The 21204-nt window shown below is 41.9% G+C and overlaps 1 protein-coding gene across 1 annotated transcript in view; it reads right to left on the reverse strand.

Moving 5' to 3' along the window:
• WASF2 (WASP family member 2) overlaps positions 1-21204 on the reverse strand; it is an 88335-nt gene that overhangs the window by 17785 nt on the left and 49346 nt on the right. The window contains 1 exon segment of the mRNA XM_066375558.1: positions 6523-6695. Within this exon segment, the coding sequence (XP_066231655.1) occupies positions 6523-6652 (130 nt within the window). The 5' untranslated portion in view covers positions 6653-6695.

The raw sequence follows: 21204 nt of genomic DNA on the forward strand, positions 1-21204 counted from the left end.
ACATATGAGAAGTAATCAGTGAACAAGTAAAGTGAAACAGCTATGAGTTGATGCTCTTCACTCTCTCTCTTCTCTTTCTTTCTCAATATCAAGAAATAAAAATTTTTAAAAAGAACTATGAGATGATACATGGAACTCTCTCCTCTCTCTCAAAATTAAAAAAACAACAACGCACAAAAGTACAAGATGATACGTGGAAGAAGCAGTGAACTTCAAATCAGAAAATAGGAATTTAAGTCTCAGTTTTTTCTATTTACACCTGTATACTTTTAAGCAAATCACAATCTCTCAGCTTCAGTTTCCTCATCAGTAAAACAGGGATAACTATATCTACCTCACCAAGTTGTCATTAAATGAGCTAAAAATATAAATCACTAAAATGAGATTCTTCCTTATATTGCTCAACCTTATCAGATGATTTTTAAGAGTGTGACTATCTAAATATCATAAGTTGTGTACTTAGAGGAAAGTTTAAATATAATTCCAGTCAGTAATTTGATAGTCCCGATTCTTCAAGTACTAAAAAATTACTCCCACCTTAGGAGAAACCCAAGTGCCTGATCAGAGTTAAATTCCCCTCATTCAGATTACCAAGTCAGAGCGACTCTCACATCAGGACCACCACATCAAAATAGATATCACATTTTGCAAGAGATTCCAAAAGCAGTCATCAATTTTTTTCCCCTTTCCAGTACAACTCATCAAACAAACTCTCACATGAAATTGGAACAGGTAAAACTGATTTTTTAAAATGTGAAGCTACTAAAAAAAAAAAAGTGAAGCTACTCATGTTGAATTCTGAGTGGGAGTCTTGGAGCCCTCCCAATGGCATGACCCCACAACACTTAGTTGGAAAATCCAGTATCATAGTATGATTTCTTAATGACCCAAATGGGGGTTCTACTTTCCTGGGTGGTCAAAAGTGCTGGCTAGCTGTGCCTTTATTTCCTGAGATACGGCAACCTAATATGTGAAATACTGGTCTCATTGCACTAAGGGAAAAGAATAATTCTGGATATACTACCACGAAGCAACCCACAGCTGTGGAATTTTTAGTTTTGTGCTTTATCCATTCCATAATCACACTTTCCCTTCTAGACTGAGCACTTCGGGCTACAGTACAATACACGAGGCCAAGATCATGAGCTTGAAGCACATGTAAGCCCGTTCCAGTGTTGCTGTCTGCTATATAAAATGCTCACATCTTTCAAGGCCTGGTTCAAATGTTACCTCTTTTATGCAGCCTTCCTTGACCTTCCCCTAACCCCACCTATGCTCCCATTAACCATAGTCAGTATTCATTCCTTCCTTTCCTGTATTCTGTCTGAACCAACATCATGAAATGGTGAAGAGAATACAGGCATGAATCATTTAACAAACATTTACTGAGCTTCTCTACTGGGTGCCAGGTACTATTGTATATAAGATAGTCGCTGGGGTTCAAGGACAAACAACACACGATTTCTGCCTTCAAAAAACTTTTAACTTAAAAGATAATTTTCAATATAATGTGGTAGGTAATAATACAAGCATGTAGTAGGAACTCAAGAGGAGCACTTAGTCTAATTTGGAGGAGGAGATTTCTGAGCTGGGTCTTAAAGATCAGCTGTAAGGATGGCAAGGGCTCTCCAGGCAGCGGGAACAGGAAGGGCACTGCATGGAGTTATGAGTATGCTCTGCCTAAGAGGAACTACAAGTAGTTGATAACTCATTCTTTCTTCCTCCCTTTTTTATTTTTTAAAGGATAAATTTTATTGATTTTAGAGAGAGAAAGAGGAACGGAGGAAGAGAAACATCAATTTGTTGTTCCAGTTAGTTGTGCATTCATTGGTTACTTCTTGTATGTGCCCTGACTGGGAATCAAACCCGCAACCTTGGTGTATCAGTATGACACTCTAACCAACCGAACTATTCAGCCAGGGCTCCTTTTTTCATTTTAAAATAATCTTTTTAAAAGACTATAAAATAAAGAGAAGATGGATTGCAGAAAATGAGGCTGGGAAGGAAGGCAGGTCTTGAAGAGTCTTGAATGCCAGGCCAAGGAATTTAAGATCGATGACAGGGAAAACAAAGGGAGGCTAGTGCGAGGCTAGGGTAACAGTTTTGGTGAGAGTCAACAATGGTCTGAAACAGGGCCCTACTGGCATAGACAGGAGCAGGGGACTGAGATGAGAAACCCTTAGGAAGTCTGACCTGCTTTTATTGGATGTTGTCTCTCAAGGCAAGCTACTTTAATTTCTGAGCCTTCATTTCCTCATCTGAAAAATGGGAATACAACTATCGACCAGTACAAGATTATTGAGAGGATTAAATGAGATCATCTATGTCAAGATCCTATTAAAATCTGGCATAGGCCCTGGCCTGGTAGCTCAGCTGGTTAAAACATTGTCCCAGTACACCAAGGTTGCAGGTTCGATCCCTGGTTAAGGCACATGCAAGAATCAATGGCCTGGAACACTGAGGTTGCTGGTTCAAAACCCTGGGCTTGCCTTATCAAGGCACTTATGACAAAAGTAAAGCAACTGAGTTGATACTCCTTCCCCACCAGCTCTGCAAAATCAATAAAAACAAACTTTTTTGGAGAGAGACAGCAATACTGAGCTGTTCTTGTATGTGCCCTGACTGGGGACTGAACCTGTATCCTCTGCACTTTGAGACAACACTCCAACCAACTGAGCTATCCAGCAGGGCTTTTTATTTTTTGATTGGTTTTCATTCATTCATTCATTCATTCTAGCAAAAGAGAGTGAGCAACATAAGGAGAGGAACAGACAGATAGGAAGGGAGAGAGATGAGAAGCATCAACTCGTAGTTGAGGCACTTTAGTTGTTCATTGATTGCTTTCACATATGTGCTTTGACCAGGGGGCTACAACTGAGCCAGTGATCCCTTGGCTCAAGCCAATGACCTTGGGTTCAAGCCAGTGACCTTTAGGATCAAGCCAGCAACCATGGGGTCATGTCTACAATCTCATGCTCAAGCTAGCGACCCTGTGCTCAAGCAGGTGACCTCAGGGTTTTGAACCTGGGTCCTCAGAGTCCCAACCCGACGCTCTATCTACTATGCCATCACTTGGTTAGGCTATTTTTTTTTTTTTTGGTATTTTTCTGAAGTTGGAAACGGGAGGCAGTCAGACAGACTCCCGCATGCGCCCAACCAGGATCTACCCGGCATGCCCACCAGGGGGCGATGCTCTGCCCATCTGGGGTGTTGCTCTGTTGCAACCAGAGCCATTCTAGTGCCTGAGGCAGAGGCCATAGAGCCATCCCCAGCGCCCGGGCCAACTTTGCTCCAGTGGAGCCTTGCTGCGGGAGGGGAAGAGAGAGACAGAGAAGAAGGAGAAGGGGGAGGGGTGGAAAAGCAGATGGGCACTTCTCCTGTGTGCCCTGGCTGGGAATCGAACCCGGGACTCCTGCACACCAGGCCGACGCTCTACCACTGAGCCAACTGGCCAGGGCTAGGCTATTTTTAATTTACTTGAATTTTACTTAATGATTTTAAAAAGAGAAAGATGGGATGGGGGCAGGGGGGAAGAGCAAGAAGCATCAACTCGTAGTTATTTCTCATATGTCTCTTGACTGTGCAAGCCAGGCACTTCAAACTGGCGACCTCAGCATTCCAGGTTGATTTTTTTTCTTTTTTATTAAGTGAGAAGCAGGGAGGCAGAGTGACAGACTCCCACATGCGCATCAACTGGGATCCACCCGGCAAGCCCCCTACCAGGCAATGCTCTGCCCATCTGGGGCCATTACTCTGTTGCTCAGCAACCAAGCCATTATAATGCCTGAGGCAAGGCCATGGAGCCATCCTTACTGCCTGGGGCCAACTTACTCCAACCCAGCCATGGTTGCAGGAGGGGAAGAGAGTGACAGAGAGAGAGAGAGAGAGAGAGAGAGAGAGAGAGAGAGAGAAATGAGAGGGCAAGGGGTAGAAAAGCAGGTGGTCACTTCTCCTGTGTGCCCTGACTAGGAATTGAACTGGGATATCCATATACTGGGCTGACACTCTACCACTGAGCCAATAGGCCAGGGCCCTAGGTCAGTTCTTTATCCACTGCGCTACCACAGATCAGGCTTTATTAATTGATTTTCAGAGAGAAGGAGAAGGAAAAGAGAGGAAGGGAGAGAGAGGGGAGGGGGAAGGGAAGCATTTATTTGTTGTTCCACTCAGTGGTGCATTCACTGGTCACTTCCCGTGTGTGCCCTGACTGGAGATATAACCCGCAACCTTGTTGTTTCGGGATGATGCTCCAACCAAGATAACTGGTCATGGCCAATAAATAAAATCTTTTAAAAAAGGAGAAAAGAATCAACCAATGAAGGTATAAGTCAGTGGAACGAATCGATGTTTCTCTCTCTCTCTGAAATCAATCAATAAATTTTTTTTTAAATATTTAAAACTTTCAAAATAAACCTGGCATAAAGTAAGCAATCAATAAATGTTGAGCTCCCTTCTCACTCTCTTCCCATTCTCCCCTTGAGAATTATTTATCTCTGTCTCCTCTAGTAGATTCTAAGTTCTGGGAAGGCAGAGACCATTTCTTATTATCACTGTATCCCCCCAGCATCTGGCACATAAAATATGTTCAATACATGTTTATAGGATGAATAAAGGGTTGGCTGGTTAGCTCCATGATGTAAGGACATTTTGTTTCTATAGGTACAAGCTGACCCTGGCCCTCAGATCAGCTTCCTTAAGATAGAAGTGGTCTGATCACAAGTGGGAGAGTGAGCAATGGCATCCATCAACACTACCCAGCAGAAACACCTGAGAGAGAGCATAACTCCTGCTGAGTGAGAATAAGAAGCATCATTAGCTAGATGTCCTTTGTCCTATATGAAGAAGAAACCAGTGTGTGATTGACTTCCACCGATTTGGCCTTCTCAGGGTGACAGAAGCAGAAATGATGCTTTTAAGAAGCAGTGAGACTCCCTGCACCTTCATATGCTTCCCCGTCAGCCGCACTGCTGCTGCACTGCTGTCAATGTTCCTTTGTGTAAGACAGGCTTTGACAGGGTTTCATTTCTTCGTGACACCCATCCAGGTTTCCCTAAGCCCTGGATCAACTGTGATGGCCTCCGAGAGAGGTGAAGGCTCAGGAATCTCAGACCCTATACATCATCTGGTCACTGAGCTCTGTCTCCTCAGGCCCCTATTTTAAAGGCAAGGTCGATTACTAGCTGGGGGAATGCAGGCTTTCTTGATATTCCACTGCCTTAACTAAGGACAGTGATATAAGAGATCTTTTCACTCGCTGTGTCTCCAGGACTCCAGAGGCCCAGCTCCCCGTCTTACGATGTCACCGATCATCCCCTGTCCCTGATGCTGTCATTTACTGCTTTCTTCTCTTATGATAAAGAAATGCACATGTCAGAGTCATAGCACCTGTACTGTGTTTTATTTAAAAAACATTTTTGAAATAAAATTCACATAACAAAGTTCACCATTTCAGCCATTTTTAAGTATACAGTTTAGGGGTATTTAGTACATTGACAATGTTATGCAATCATCATCTCTATCTAGTGCCAGAATATTTCAGAATATTCCAGAATGTCTGAAATAATTCACATCAAGATGCCTTTGCTAAGGAAGATCACTAAAATGGCACTTTGACAGAGGTTCTTACGGGGAACTGGAGTGACACTAGACAAATGCACAGCCTATCCAAGCATCTGCCCTTACCATAACTCGGCTTCAAGCAAAGTCAGCTTGATTCAGGATGAAATCCAAAGCACATGCATGTACCCCACCCAAGGCAGTCTCATTCATTCTTGCCAATTAAAAAAAAATTACAGTTGAGCTGGCTTTCCCTCAGCTCCAAAACAGACTGGGCTACACCCCCCATCTTCCTCCTAGAGAAGAATGGCTCCAGCTACAATTTGTGTCACTGTGTGTTCATGCAGCTTGCAAAACTCCCAATACTCACGAGACTGCAGAAGTAATTTGTACCCTGAACTTGGACCTAGGGGCTTACAGCACAATAAAATGTGTACCAGGGTAGACAAGTCAGCCAGAATCTCTCTGAGTGCATGTTTGCTTTACCCCTCTTTGAGAAAAAAGGCGGGGGGTTGGGGAGTTGTTGGGTAGATAAAAACTATTGGCACATTTGAGGCTTCAACAAAGTCAGGCTACATTGAACAGCTCGTGCAATTACAGGCACATTCCCCAACCCAAGATACTGTTCTGTGAACCTCCCACTTTACACACACAGAATTCTGCTCTGTCATTCCATCTGCAGTTTCTGCTGCAGCCCTTCCTGCCACCCTTCCCACAGATTTCTTTTGAAGCAGGTGGAGAGGGAGGTGGAGGGAGCCTAGAGGGTGGTGGTAGATGAAGAAAGGGTTGTGGGGAAGAATCTGTACCAAAAAGGAGCCTCTCTTTGGGGAGAGGGGGGTGGGATGCATTTTTGCATTACCTAGGGAAGGCAGATGGGGGAGAAATAGGAACACGGAAGGAGAGGAAACTAAATAAAGAGCACCAACGACCCCTGAGGGCAAAGCACAGGCTCTCTGCGGCACTCACTCAGGCTGCCCAGCTGTCGGATGACATTTGCCAGGGTGATGTTGGTCACGCATTCCAGCTCGCTTGTAACGCTAGGCAACGTCTGACGGCACAGGTGCCTTGGCTCGATGTTCCTCGTTACTAACGGCATGGTGGACCTGCTTCAGGCAATGTTCTGAATGATGAAAAACAACCTAAAAAAGAAATAACAGGAAAGTATTACTCAACCACAAATTCCAGGCACACTAGGGCTGTGTGAATCTTTCTTTCTTTTGTCTTGCTCTGATCTAAAACAGCTTTCAAAAATCTTCTCTCTCCCTATCTTTTTTTTAAGACTTCCCTCCATCCCCTCCCCCTTTTAAGGTTTGTTAATAGAAGGCTTGCTGGATAAGTTTAGAAATTCTGAACTGGTGACTGTTGGCTAAGGTACCACAGGCAGTATAAAAAAAACTAAAAACTTTAAAATAACAACTATGCTCCAACCAACAAGAATCTCCAGAGGCATGAAGGCATGGTCGAAAAACAGCCCATTCAGCAGATCCTAGATGGTACAGACCCTCCTATCCTGTGGTGTCCATAAGCAGGGCAGATCAGAATCCAGATGATCAATTATAAGGAGCAAAAAAGAGCTTCTATCATCTGATAATCTCCATAATGAAATTAAGTTGCCAATAGTGATTCTATTGATCTACATCAAGACATAACTTCTCCCTGATGGATGACTGCTAATGTACAACTAAACACTAGCTGCCAGTATCTATTACACTACTAAAGTTTAGTCTGTAAAGTGACAGAAAGAATATCAAGAAAAATTTTACATGTTCAGTATGTCAAACATAATGCCAAGCAAACTGTGCTTTAAGATTCCCTAGTCCTTTCTCTTCTACCCAACAGCTCCCTTTCTCGTTCCCATCTGGTTCAACACACCTGGGCCAAAGGCTCTTGAGACAGCAGGAAGTGTCTGGAGCAGATCCGGAAACCTTCCAATTACTGTTTCTTGTCCTGTCAGCTGAGCCCCTTTCCCTAGGAAATCCCCCAGCACTTTAGGTTCATGCTGAGCTATTGTTTTAGAGTTAGATTACCAAATTTCTAGCTTTACAAGGATAGAAGCAGGTTTTAGTCTCAACAAAATGGATAAGACTACAGCCAAGGCACACTGGGCTGTGGTCCTGTTTCCATCTTGTGAAACTGAAGATATCCAAAACAGTCTAATGATTTCCATGCTAGGGAAAATGGCAGATTCACCTCAAATAAACAGGTGAAACATAAAGGTAACATATGCAAGTCCCCAATCTTGCAAAGTCTTCTTAAACAACAAGAAAAGCAAAACACAAGTTTACTTACATCAGATCTTATAACACCAGTTCATCACCAAAAAAAAAGCTGATTGTGAATATAAAATACTTAAACCAAGCTAAATATCAAAGATCTTAAAAGCAAACCAATATATTGTCCGACCAAAAGTAAAAAATACCCTTCAGACTCAAACGGGGAGTACAACCCTTTGGAACAGACTGCTCCTTGTTATGGACATTCTGATCTGCTAAGAGTAAAAATAAAACAGGAAGCCAGCAGCTTGGGGAACAAGATTTCCTGTCACCAACAGCAACAGCCCAAGAACCAGAGAATCAGCTGTTTGCTCATAACTTTGAACCTCCCTTTAATAGGCACTATGTGGCAGCTGTGCCTATCTTTGGGGTGCAGAGGTGTTTCCTGAATATTTTTCTACTGTCTAAGGAAATAATTTCCATTCCGTTCCTCTGCCCAGTTCCTCTTTGACTCAACAGGTTTTCTAACCTAAACTCTGGGCTTTCCCGTCCAATCAAGCTCTTCTTTTGTTACTTAATGTAAAGGGTATCAGGTACTAAGATGCAATCTTTAGTACCTCATGGTGAAAAGAGAGTTTAGAACAGCAAAGGAGGCAAGAGGTTACCTTGCCTATTTTATTATTTACCTAATAAAAGAACCTCACAGGGCTCTGTACACCATCTTCAGGATGCCCTTAGACTCCCATATTTCAAGCTTTCTGAGAGAACCAGAAATTCAAAGGTACAGTCAGAGATGATTGAAAACAGCCACAGTGGTTCATTCCCTCCATTAGCAATAATTTCAGTCTTGTTCCAGCTTCTCAAAGGTGCTAAAGGAGCCAGATCTCCTTGAAATTCTATGTTGAATGAGGCTACTGACAGGGCATTCCAGAAGTTCTCTCTGAACACCTAATAGAAACTGGATTCCAGATGGCTAGGTAAATGCCAGATTGGGGAGATGGGTAGGAGGGGCAACTTCTAAGGTCTTGGTACTTTAGCATTTATGCTTTCCCAAGTGTAAGCAGATACAAATGGAGTCAACTCTATGTCATCTGGGTGGGAGTTACCTAAAATAAAATTTTCAATAGCAAGATGGCTTCCTCTTGCCAGAAAAAGCCAGGTAAGGAGGACTGAAAGAATGACAATGTCAATAACCATCAAGACAAAACAATTAGCTTGACCGGGAGGTGGTACAGTGGCTAGACTAGAGCATCGACTCGGGATGCTGAGAACCCAGGTTCAAAACCCCAAGGTTGCTGGCTTGAGCACAGGGTTGCTGGCTTGACCATGAGATCATAGACCTTGTGGTCACTGGTTTGAGCCCAAAGGTTGTTGGCTTAAAGCCCAAGGTCACTGCCTCTAAGCTAGAGACCCCTGGTCAAGGCACGAATGAGAAAGCAATCAATGAACAACTAAAGTACCGCAACTATGAGTTAATGCTTCTCATCTTTCTCTCTTTCTGTCAGTCCCTATCTTGTCTGTCTGTGGGTATCTCTCACTATACAAAAAAAAAAAAAAAAGACAAAACAATTAGCCTTGGCCAGGTAGTTTAATTTGGTAAGAGCACTGTCCCAAAGCACAGAGGTTGTTGGTTTGAGTCCCTAGTCAGGGCACATACGGAAGCAGCCTGATGTTCCTGTCTCTCTCTCTCTCTCCCTGCCTTTCTCTTTCTCTTTCTCTCCCTCCCCACTCTCAAAAATAAATAAATAAATAGATAGATAAATAAATAAATAAATAAATAAATAAATGTATGTGTGTTTATTGCAGAAAGGCACAGAGAGAGGAAGGGGGGGAGAAGGGAAAGGAAAGCATTTGTTGTTCTACTCAGCTGTGCGTTTTTTGGTTGCTTCGCATGGGTGCACTGACTGGGGATCAAACCTGCAACCTTGCTGCTTTGAGCCGATTTTTTTTTTTTTTTACAGAGGCAGAGAGTGAGTCAGAGAGAGGGACCAACAGGGACAGACAGACAGGAACGGAAAGAGATGAGAAGCATCAATCATTAGTCTTTCACCGCGTGTTGCAACACCTTAGTTGTTCATTGATTGCTCTCCCATATATGCCTTGACCGCGGGCCTTCAGCAGACCGAGTAACCCCTTGCTGGAGCCAGTGACCCTGGGTTCAAGCTGGTGGGCTTTTGCTCAAACCAGACAAACCCGCGCCCAAGCTGGTGACCACGGGGTCTCGAACCTGGGTCCTCTGCATCCCAGTCCAATGCTCTATCCACTGCGCCGACTGGTCAGGCTGAGCCGATACTCTTAACTGACTGAGCTAACTGGCAGGGCCACAATAAACATTGAAAACAAAACAACAGGCCCTGGCCGGTTGGCTCAGTGGTAGAGTGTCAGTGTGGCGTGCAGAAGTCCCGGGTTTGATTCCCGGCCAGGGCACACAGGAGAAGCGCCCATCTGCTTCTCCACCCCTCCCCCTCTCCTTCCTCTCTGTCTCTCTCTTCCCATCACGCAGCCAAGGCTCCACTGGAGCAAAGTTTGCCCGGGCGCTGAGGATGGCTCTGTGGCCTCTGCCTCAGGCGCTAGAATGGCTCTGATTGCGGCAGAGCGACGCCCCAAGATGGGCAGAGCATAAATGCTAAAGTGGGCATGCCGGGTGGATCCCAGTCGGGCGCATGAGAGAGTCTGTCTGACTGCCTCCCTGTTTCCAGCTTCGAAAAATACAAAAAACAAAACAAAACAAGACAATTAGAAAAGTGTATCTGCTAGAAAAAAAAGGTCGTTTAATATGCTTCAGGGCCACCAAAGAAAGACGAGATTCCCTATTATATGGAATTAGGGGGATCACTATTTTTTTTAAGATTTTATTTATTGATTTTAGAGATACAAAGAAGGGAGGTAAGAGCTGGAAGCATCAACTCATAGTAGCTTCTTCTCATATGTGCCTTGACCAGGCAAGCCCAGGGTTTTTGAACCAGCAACTTCAGCATTCCAAGTTGATGCTTTATCTATTGCGCCCCCACAGGTCAGGCTCACTGCTCATTTTTGTTTTGGATAGTTAATAGTTAAATTTGGCATAAAAAGAATGAAATTATGCATGATATGAACCACAGTAGTAACTTAGCCTAGAAAAAAAATCCTACCTTCTGGTGAAGATAACCTTAGAAATGGGCAGACTTCTAGGCTCTTGACTCTCTCAACTCAACTTCAAATTGTAGAGTTGAGACATATTGGATTAGTACACTGACTGACACTGGACTAGGTGTGTCATTTCGGGCAATTTTCCTAGATATACTAAATAATATAACGTATCTCCTGTCCACTACAGGGCTAAAACAAAATAAAAAGTAGTTATTTGTAGTTCCATGAACCCTAGGCAAATCTTCCTGGAAAATCCATTTTATTCATTAGTAAATATTTTGAAACACTTTTAACCCTGGACTTATTATGTAGTAGAATGCAACAGTCACATATTTTAAAGATGAAACCCCAGGCTGCCCAGTGGTGGTGCGCAGAGTGTCAACCTGGGACACTGAGGATATTGAAACCCCAAGGTCACTAGCTTGAGCATGGGCTCTCCAGCTTAAGTGTGGGGTTGCCAGCTTCAGTGTGGGATCATAGACATGATCCCATGGTAGCTGGCTTGAGCCCAGTGGTCTCTGGCTTGAAGCCCAAGGTCACTGGCTTGAGCAAGAGGTTGCTGACTCAACTGGAGCCCCCAGTCAAGGCATGTATGAAAAGCAATCAATAAACAACTCAAGTGCTGCAACTACAAGTTGATGCTTCTCATCTCTCTCCCTTCTTGTCTCTCTAAAATAAAAGATGAAACCCCAAACTTCTTTCTGGAGGTTGCTCTGAGCCATGCTTCTGGACATAGTAAAGAATATACAGAGAGTCCTCTGGTTACGACAGTCTTGACATACGATGTTTCGAGTTTACGCTGGCAATGCCCCTTCCAGTGTGCAAGCCAACCACAGGAGTAAAGGTAAGTAATTTTTTTTCATTCACTTTTTGTCATTTTTTCTGTTACTACAGTACAGTATATTTATGTCCTTTTCCTTTTTCTGTGGCTTAGTTGTGTTTTTATATTCTAGATCAGGGGTCTCAAACTCGCGGCCCGCCCACCAATTTTGTGCGGCCCGCAGACTAATCCACGAAGTTTGATTAGTCTGTGGGCCGCACAAAATTGGTGGGCAGGCCGCGAGTTTGAGACCCCTGTTCTAGATTATGATTTTACAACTGTGTTAGGATAGGTAAGTGACTTAGGCTGTTTTGTTTTGACTTACACAAAATTTGGGTTACGTCACTGTCATAGGAATGGAACTATGTAATAACCCAAGGACCCCCCTGTGCATTCATTCTCTCTCCTCCACTCTTTCATACCAGGTTTCTCATCTGAACCACAGAACCACAGAATTCAAATAAAGAAAATTATTTGAATGACTATCTTCTCAATTCTCCTCAAGACTGTACATAGCTAGCATCATTCCAGATGCACTGGATAAAAGTTAATATATTTACATACAAAGATGCCCAGTGGCATCAGAGTTTAATTCTCTCGTGGAAATACACTTAAAGCTCCTCTATCATCAGAAGTCATTAAGTGGAAAATTTGTGGAGCACTAGGTTTGAGGAACCACTGAATTAAGGAAGTTAACACAGTCAAATTTACATTTTAGACAAATCATTCTAACAGAAGCAAAGAATTTATATTTGGGCAGGAAAAGGCTGGAGGTAAGAAGACCAGTTGGGAAACTTCATAGGCTAAGGAGACAACAGAAATGGAGAAGCCCACCACAGCAAGCAAACAAATATAAACTGAGAAACCAAAGACAGTTTTCTGCCATCAAAACTCCTGACACGGCCTGACCAGGCAGTGGCGCAGTGGATAGAGTGTCGGACTGGGATGCAGAGGACGCAGGTTTGAGACCCCAAGGTCACCAGCTTGAGCGCGGGCTCATCTGGTTTGAGCAAGGCTCACCAGCTTGAGCCCAAGGTCACTGGCTCGAGCAAGGGGTTACTCCATCTGCTGAAGGTCCACGGTCAAGGCACATATGAGAAAGCAATCAATGAACAACTAAGGTGTCGCAACGAAAAACTAATGATTGATGCTTCTCATCTCTCTCGTTCCTGTCTGTCCTTATCTATCCCTCTCTCTGACTCTGTTTCTGTATATAAAAAAACAAAAACAAAAAAAACTCCTGACCCTTTGCCCAAGCCAGATAGCTTGGATGGTTAGAGCGTTGCCCTGAAACACAAAAGTTGAAGGTTCGATCCCCAGTCAGGGCACATACAGGAACAGGTTAATGTTTGTCTGTCTCTCTTTCTTCCTCCCTAAAATCAATTTTTAAAAATCCTGATAGTTTAGTAGAGTTATGCCCACGAAGTGATAAAATGTAGGTCTCTTTATTAAAAGTTGCATGGATAGAGCTAAATGCTAGTGTCAATTACAGAAATGAAGAGTAAGTGAAGAAAACCAAGAAAGCAGCAATTCTTAGCTGAGAAGTTTTGAATACATAGAACAGAAGAATCAACAAAGTTCTTTTTTCAGTTATACTTTAGTTTGATTAAGAAAAGCATATGTGGTCCTGGCCAGTTGGATTAGAGGTAGAGCATCGGCCGTGAGTGTAGATGTCCCGGGTTCGATTCCCGGTCAGAGTACAAGGAGAAGTGACCATCTGCTTCTCCACCCTTCCCCCTCTCCTTCCTCTCTATCTCTCTCTTCCCCTTCCACAGCCATGGCTCAGTTGGAGCAAGTTTGCCTTGGGCACTGAGGATGGTTCCATGACCTCACCTCAGGGACTAAAATAGCTCTGTTGCTGAGCAACAGAGCAGTGGCTCCAGATGGGCAGAGCATCTCCTGGTAGGGAACTCGCAGGGTGTATCCAGGTTGAGGCACATGTGGGAGTCTGTCTGTCTGCCTCTCTGCCTCTCACTTAAAAATAAAAAATAAAATAAATTTAAAAAAAAGAGAGAAGTATATGCTATAATGATATTAGCTAATTTGGGGATTTGAGAAGGTTTTACCTTGGGGGATTTTACATAGGAAAGAAATTAAATTAAACCACTGAGAAGATAAAAGTTTCAGGAAAATAGATTTCAATTCAGTTAGTTCCTTTTAATTAGCACTGTTGTCTCTTTACAAATTATGAGTTCCCTAGTACTATCCTCTGGGTGACCAGCTATCAGTAATGTTGGGGGGAGACATTCCTAGACATTTTAAAAAATAATTTTATTGATTGATTTTAGAGAGAGGAGGGTGAGGAAAGAGAGAGAGAGAGAGAGAGAGAGAGAGAGAGAGAAAGGTGGGGTGGGGAGGAGCAGGAAGCATCAACTTATAGCTGCTTCTTGAATGCGCCCTGACAGGGCAAGCCCAGAGTTTCAAACCTGCGACCTCAGCATTCCAGGTCAATGCTTTATCCACTGCGCCACCACAGGTCAGGCCATTCATAGACTTGAAAATGTTGAGGTTGGCAGGTCAGACTTCTACAATGCCTTCTAAATCAAAGATGAAATAATTCTCACTCTGGGCTACAGTTTCCTCATCTGGAAAATAAAGGGACTAAGCTAGCTGATCTTTAAGAAGCTCTAAAATTCCTGGACTTGTTCTACCTAAACTGCCATAACCTCCTCACTTGGCTAACATCCATTTGCAATCTGAACACAAGGCCAGAGACAGGTCTAGGTGAACCATGGCCATGAATCAAGCCCTTCTCCAGGTCTAGATTCATCTAGTTATCAGGACCGGCAGGATCCAGAATGGTCCAAAGGTGAAGTTATTTACGCCACTGGACGCTCCCAGACTGATCTGGGCGTTGGCTAACCAAAGAAAAACAAAAGAGCCTTGGACTAATTCCAGACATCCACCCAGACTCAGAAGCAACCCCCATCTTCAACCCTGTATTTTCAGCCTAAGGGACTTGAAAATGAGTGAGAACAAATAAAAGACTTCAGGCTTCCCTTCCTAGACACATGGCCTAGCAATATAGCAATTAATTAGTCTAGACCAGCAATTTTCAAACTTTCTCATCTCATGGCACACAAACTAATTACTAACATTCTGTGGCACACCAAAAAATACATTTAAAATACATTTTTTGCCAATTTGACAAAAAAAATAGGTATAATTTTGATTCATTCAAATGGATGACTACTGTTGTGTTGTCTGATGTCATTTTATTTGACAATATAAGGGAAAAGAAGTCAGGGCCCCTGACTAAATAGTCAGGTATTGCATGTTTTAAAAATTCTTGCAGCACATTAGTTGAAAATTGTTGCTCTAGACCAGGGGTAGTCAACCTTTTTATATCTATAGCCCATTTTTGTATCTCTGTTAGTAGTAAAATTTTCTAACCGCCCACCGGTTCCACAGTAATGGTGATTTATAAAGTAGGGAAGTAACTTTACTTTATAAAATTTATAAAGCAGAGTTACCGCAAGTTAAAAATATAATAATAACTACTTACCAAGTACTGTATGTCGAATTTTCGCTAAGTTTGGCAGAATAAATCTTTATAAAACAACTTACTATAGTTAAATCTATCTTTTTATTTTATACTTTGGTTGCTCTGCTGCCGCCCACCATGAAGCTGGAACACCCACTAGTGGGCGGTAGGGACCAGGTTGACTACCACTAGACTGTCAGTACCATGGCAGGATTCATGCTTTGAACTGAAAACTAAATGAAGTGTTCTTTCAGATCCCTCCAAATACTAAGATTCTGTAAGTTTGTATATATTTTTTAAAAGACTTTATTTATTCATGTCAGAGACAGGAGAGAGAGAGAGAGAGAGAGAAAGAGAAAGAGAGAAAGAGAAGGGGGAGGAGCCAGAAGTATCAACTCCCATATGTGCCTTGACCAGGCAAGCTCAGGGTTTTGAACCGGCAACCTCAGCGTTTCCAGGTTGACGCTTTATCCACTGCACCACCACTGGTCAGGCTAAGTTTGTATATTTGAAGTTATATGGAATATTTATAGTATATCACATTTGGTCAGTGTAAAGTCAAAAGAAGACTTTGCCATCTGCCTGACACTCTGAACTCTCACAACTCTGATCCCAACAGTTAGGGGCAAGAGTGGGGTGAGGTGAGAAGTAGGGATTGGGAGGGTAGAAGAAGGTAACAAAGGAAGGCTGAATGAGAGAGGGAGGATGCATTAGTACTCCACACTCTGAATTCCTGTTATTAACAGGACAGAAGATAGACGACTGCTCATTCTGACAATGATATGTATTACTAGCTGCTTATTATAAACAACACTTCATTTAGAGTCAAGGTCACTAATAACATCTGCAGATTTCTACGGTCACATCCAAAAGCAAGTATATTTTGAGCTATAGCAATAACCATAACAACAGAAATGCTTCTTTCTCAAGGCAGTTTCTCTTTGAAACATACCCCTAAAAAGCTGGTCAGCAGTAGCAGGGGATGACACATGTAGGGATGCTGTATGTGTGGCAATAAGGACTTCTGCTTTCACTTCAGCATTTCCCACTGTTCTATAGTTAACAGCATTTTGGATGGGGACATATGAGAAGAGCTTTACTCTGAAGACCAGTTTTCTCTTTCAAGAAATAAATTTCTTTATGTTAAAGAATATGCATTTCACCCTGGCCAGACAGCTCAGTTGGTTAGAGCATCATCCTGAGATGCAAAGGTTGAGGGTTTGATCCCCAGTCAGGACACACACAGGAACAGAGCGAAGATTCTGTCTCTGTCTGTTTCTCTCTTTCCCTTCCTTTCTCTCTAAAGTCAATAAATAAAAAATAAAAACATTAAAAAGAAAAAGATGCATTCCAAGGGGGTTCAAGAATTTCAATTGAAAGGTGAAATAATCATTTAACTTCAAAAAGAGAGCTGACACACAGGCTTACTATAATCTAAGTTTGTCTATTAAATGTTTAAAGAAGTAAGAATTTACTGTTGCATATAGTCATCCTTACTACCATGAAACAACTACAAGGAAAAATGCCTCATTATAGACTTAAGCACCCACCCACTTCCTGTTGAAATACAGTGTAGAGCTGAACCTTCAATATAACCAGACTCTCTCCAAACACAAGGTGTTACTGACAAATTAGTTTAGGTCAATACAATAATGTCCAAAGGAGCTAGTAAGGCAGAAATGGACCTCCTAGGGTGGAGAAAGTATCTGATTGGGAGAACCAAGAAAGAGAGTTTACTTGTGATGTAAAACAAGGAGAAATTTCTAATTTCATAAAGGAATACTATCAGCTATGAATCTGTATTCAATAAATGGAAGTCTCCTTCTTGCCCTGATTTGGTTTTAGGAAAGTCACCCAGGAAACAGGACTTCTAAACCCTCATATCTTACTTCTTGAGCACACTATCAATCTATCAAGGACAATTCACACCTGGTAATTCTGTAACTTTCTATTACCTTTTGGGGGCAATACTACCTTGTGTTCTTACCTTTATTACTCTTCGCGTTCTAATCACAGCTTTGCTCTTAAAGCTAAAATTGGTGGATCACTTTTCCCTTCAGAATTGGTTTCTTCTAGTATCAACTATTTCATAGAAAACTGTCTCTTAAATGGCCTAAGTCAGGCTTTCCTTTTAGTAGGATTCATCTGCTTGTCCAAAAGAAAATACATTTAAACTGTGATTCCAGTTTAAATGGAAACCTGAATTCCAGTCTTTAGTCTAACGATGACTGGCAATTGGGGAGGGGGGGGGATTTCAATTCATCCTTCTAGTCCAGCTGTAAGCTACACTAAAAAAATGCTTAAAAGATGCTATATGAAACAGGTTTTGTTTGCAAAGTACTCTGAACTCCAAAGAAAAGATTTATTCATATAAAATATTTCTTATATCTGTATCTTGGCCCAAGTTACTTGTCATGGATCCACTTAAATTACCCAGGTTCTACAAAGTTATCATTGATGATTTTCGGTCAAAGACTCCAACTTCATTTTACTTTCCCAGTTTAATACCAATTTCTAGCAATACCCAACTCATCAAAATAGAATGGCTTGAAATATTCCAAACTACTCATCTAAATGGGCTTACTTTTACTCTGATTAGATAAATATAAATTATGATTGATTTTACTCAGGATTAGAGAAATCTTAGTCCTAACCCTTATGGGTATTCAAGTATTGGAATTCTTTCAGTTCTAATCATCAATTGGGCAGTATATTCACAGAGGAGTTTAACATGAAAAACAACTAAGCCGCTCTGAAAAACAAATACAAACAAAAGTACCAAATCTCAACAAATCATTTCACAATATTATTAGAAATATGTCATAACTTACAATAGTAACAATAATAGACCCTAATAAAGTAGTTTTCATTTTTAAGAGTTTTTTTTATTTATAGCCAATGACAGAAGAGAGTGATCTCTTCAGCTAGTGGTGTTCAAAAAGTTGAGATAAAAGGATACAAAAATGCATTCTTCTCCAAGTACTTGGGCTTCAGTATCCTGGGAGGAAGCCAAACCTGGGCATGTGCTACCACATGGGAAAAACACAGTTGGTTTTTATGCCAGAGTGCCTAATTCCACTTTACTACCTTACTCAGAGATGGAGAAGATGGGGCTAGGCTGTCACCTTGCTTTCCTGTTTCCTTCAAGGAGTAATGAGTACTGTACTATGTTAAACTCCCTATGGACAAGGTACTGGAGCACCCACCGGGGGTAATAGATACAGGGGCAGGTTTGAAAATGAAGGAGGAAGGAGGTAATCAGAACCAAATCACATACCAGGCACCAAGTAAGTCTCATTTCATCCTGCCAGCTGTCTAACCATTCATTTTCATCTCTATGATGCCTCACTTCATATTTCAAGCTTCTCTGCAGTAACTGCTCCCTCTCTGGGATAGAAAGGCCGAAAAAGAAACTGACTTTACACAACTGAGAAAGGCCAGGGAAAAAAAGGTTGCACAGCAACAACAAAAAAGGAAATTCAGCAAAATGTTTTGCTGACAGTTCAGGGCAATATACAAACACACCGTGTGGTTATGCAGTAGACAGAAGCAACAGTCCTAGATGTAACTGTTAATACACCAACTAAAGCGAGGAGAGAGATCTAGCCATCACAACTACATCTGAACACTAGTGAATGGAATTATGGAGCAAACTGACATGCAATTCCATATCAACTATTCTATTCTGCCAGCTGTAACAAGAATTCATTCCTGAAAAAGTGTCACAAACTCATCTGTCACTAATGGCCAAGCTGCCAGCAACTAAGAGTCAGCAGCAAATGGCAGCTGTACATCTACTTCCTCTCACAAGGTCTATTCACCACTCAATACATGGGATTTATAAGAGAAAGTCCTTGAAGCAGAGAAAAAAAGCAAGTACCCATATTCTTTTCTTCCTAACCTCCATTTATTAGGCTGTTACCAAAACCCTCATAACCTAATAAGCAGTGGTACAGAGCAGCAAGAACATGGACATGAAGAGACAGAGGTGTCAGCTTTGGGACCTTGGCAAGCAATCAATTCTCGTGGTCTGTTAGTATAATAATTCCTAGTTTGTAAAGTTGTGAAGAAAAATGAAATAATGCATGTACAAAAATCTTAACACAGCCTGACCTGTGGTGGCGCAGTGGATAAAGCGTCAACCTGGAAACGCTGAGGTTGCCGGTTCAAAACCCTGGGCTTGCCTAGTCAAGGCACATATGGGAGTTGATGCTTCTTGCTCCTCCCCCTTCTCTCTCTCTCTCTCTCTCTCTCTCTCTCTCTCTCTCTCTCCTCTCTATAATGAATAAATAAATAAATAAATAAATAAATCCCAGTAAAAGAATATTATCCTTTAAAAAAAAAAAAATCTTAACATGGAGGCCTGGCTGGTTGACTCAGCAGTAGAGCATCGGCCCAGCGTGTGGATGTGCTGCGTTCAATTCCTGGTCAGGGCACACAAGAGAAGTGAGCATCTGCTTTTCCATCCTGCTCCTCCATCCCTGTCTTCTCCTCCTGCAGCCATGGCTCAAATGATTTGAGCAAGTTGGCCCTGGGCACTGATGGATCCATGACCTCACCTCAGGCATTAAAATAGCTTGGTTGCCAAGCAACAGAGCAGCCCCAGATGGGCAAAGCATCACCGGGTAGGGGGCTTGCCAGGTGGATCCCAGTCAGTCGGGACACATGTGGGAGTCTGTCTCTGTGCCTCCCCACCTCTCACCCTCTCACTTAAATTAAAAGAAAAGAAACAGCTTAACATGGTGCCTAGCAAAGAACACATTATTGTAGTTGTGGTGGTGACAGTGATGGTGTAAGTACTAGTTCTACACCTATCCAGCATTTAACTATGAGCTAGGCATTGTTCTAAATGTTTTATATGTGGTTCTCTTAACTATTAAACAACATTAATAAGCTCCAGGTTGTATTGATGATTATATTAGACTATTAATTATAGTATTCTTATCAGTCAACGAATTTATCAAGTAGATACCAGAAGACTACAAAGAAGTATAAAATCCCTCTCTGGACTCCAAGAGCTTATAATTGAGGAGACAGATAAAACCAAAGCAACAATATAGCAAGTAAATAGAAGTTTGATTATTAAATAACTGAAGTGGTCACTAATGACAACAGGAAAGATGAAAAGATTGCTGTGAACTAAAGAGACTGAGAATATTTCCGGGAATAAAGTTCCGATCTCGGCAGGATTTGGACATAAAAAATAAAAAGGGAAAGGTTTTCTGGGTGGGGGTAATATAAGCAGAAGCCTTGAACTCTACTGCTAAGAATTTGTGGAAAAGTCACAATTCTAACAAATTTTTACTGGATTTCATCAAATCTAAGATGACACTGATTGTTAAGCTGCATCATGATTCAAGAGACGTTAAAATGTGGAGAAAATGTACATCTCAAAATCTATAAAATATAGTATTTCTTTTCCTAAAATATGAGAGGGTAGACAAGATAATCTTTAAAAGTTTTCTCCAACCCTAAAATGCTGATTCTGTAACTCTGACTTACAATATGCAAAGTTTAACAACACCAAAGGAAGAACAAAAATAACAGAAATAGACACAAATGATACTCCAGTATTTACTTGCAAGACTAAAATATCTATCTCCTAACTAGTATGTTCATGTTTTCCTTTATAGATGTAACAGCTACTTTAATATCCTTGTCTGCTAATTCCATCATCTCTGTCATTTCTGAGTGTTTCTACTGACTGATTTTTCTCCTGGTTATGGGCCATATTTTCCTGGCCAAGTCTGGTAACTTCCCAGTACAAAAATGTGGTCCTTCTAACATCTCTACTGGACACTCCCAGTGAGCTACAATGGGCTCTTCACTACAGCTAGTAGGAACTTAAACACCTCCCTGCTCTGGCAATCAGTTAGCTCACGGCTTCCTGGTCATCTTTTTCCAACCTCCTAGAATTGGACACCAGGCATGTGTGAGGTTAGCAAAGACTCAAGGGGATCCTGAGGATATTCCTAGAGTAGGTTTTTTTTCAGCATAGAACC

This window comes from Saccopteryx leptura, chromosome 3 (genome assembly GCF_036850995.1).
Source record: "Saccopteryx leptura isolate mSacLep1 chromosome 3, mSacLep1_pri_phased_curated, whole genome shotgun sequence".
Classification (NCBI taxonomy): Eukaryota; Metazoa; Chordata; class Mammalia; order Chiroptera; family Emballonuridae; genus Saccopteryx; species Saccopteryx leptura.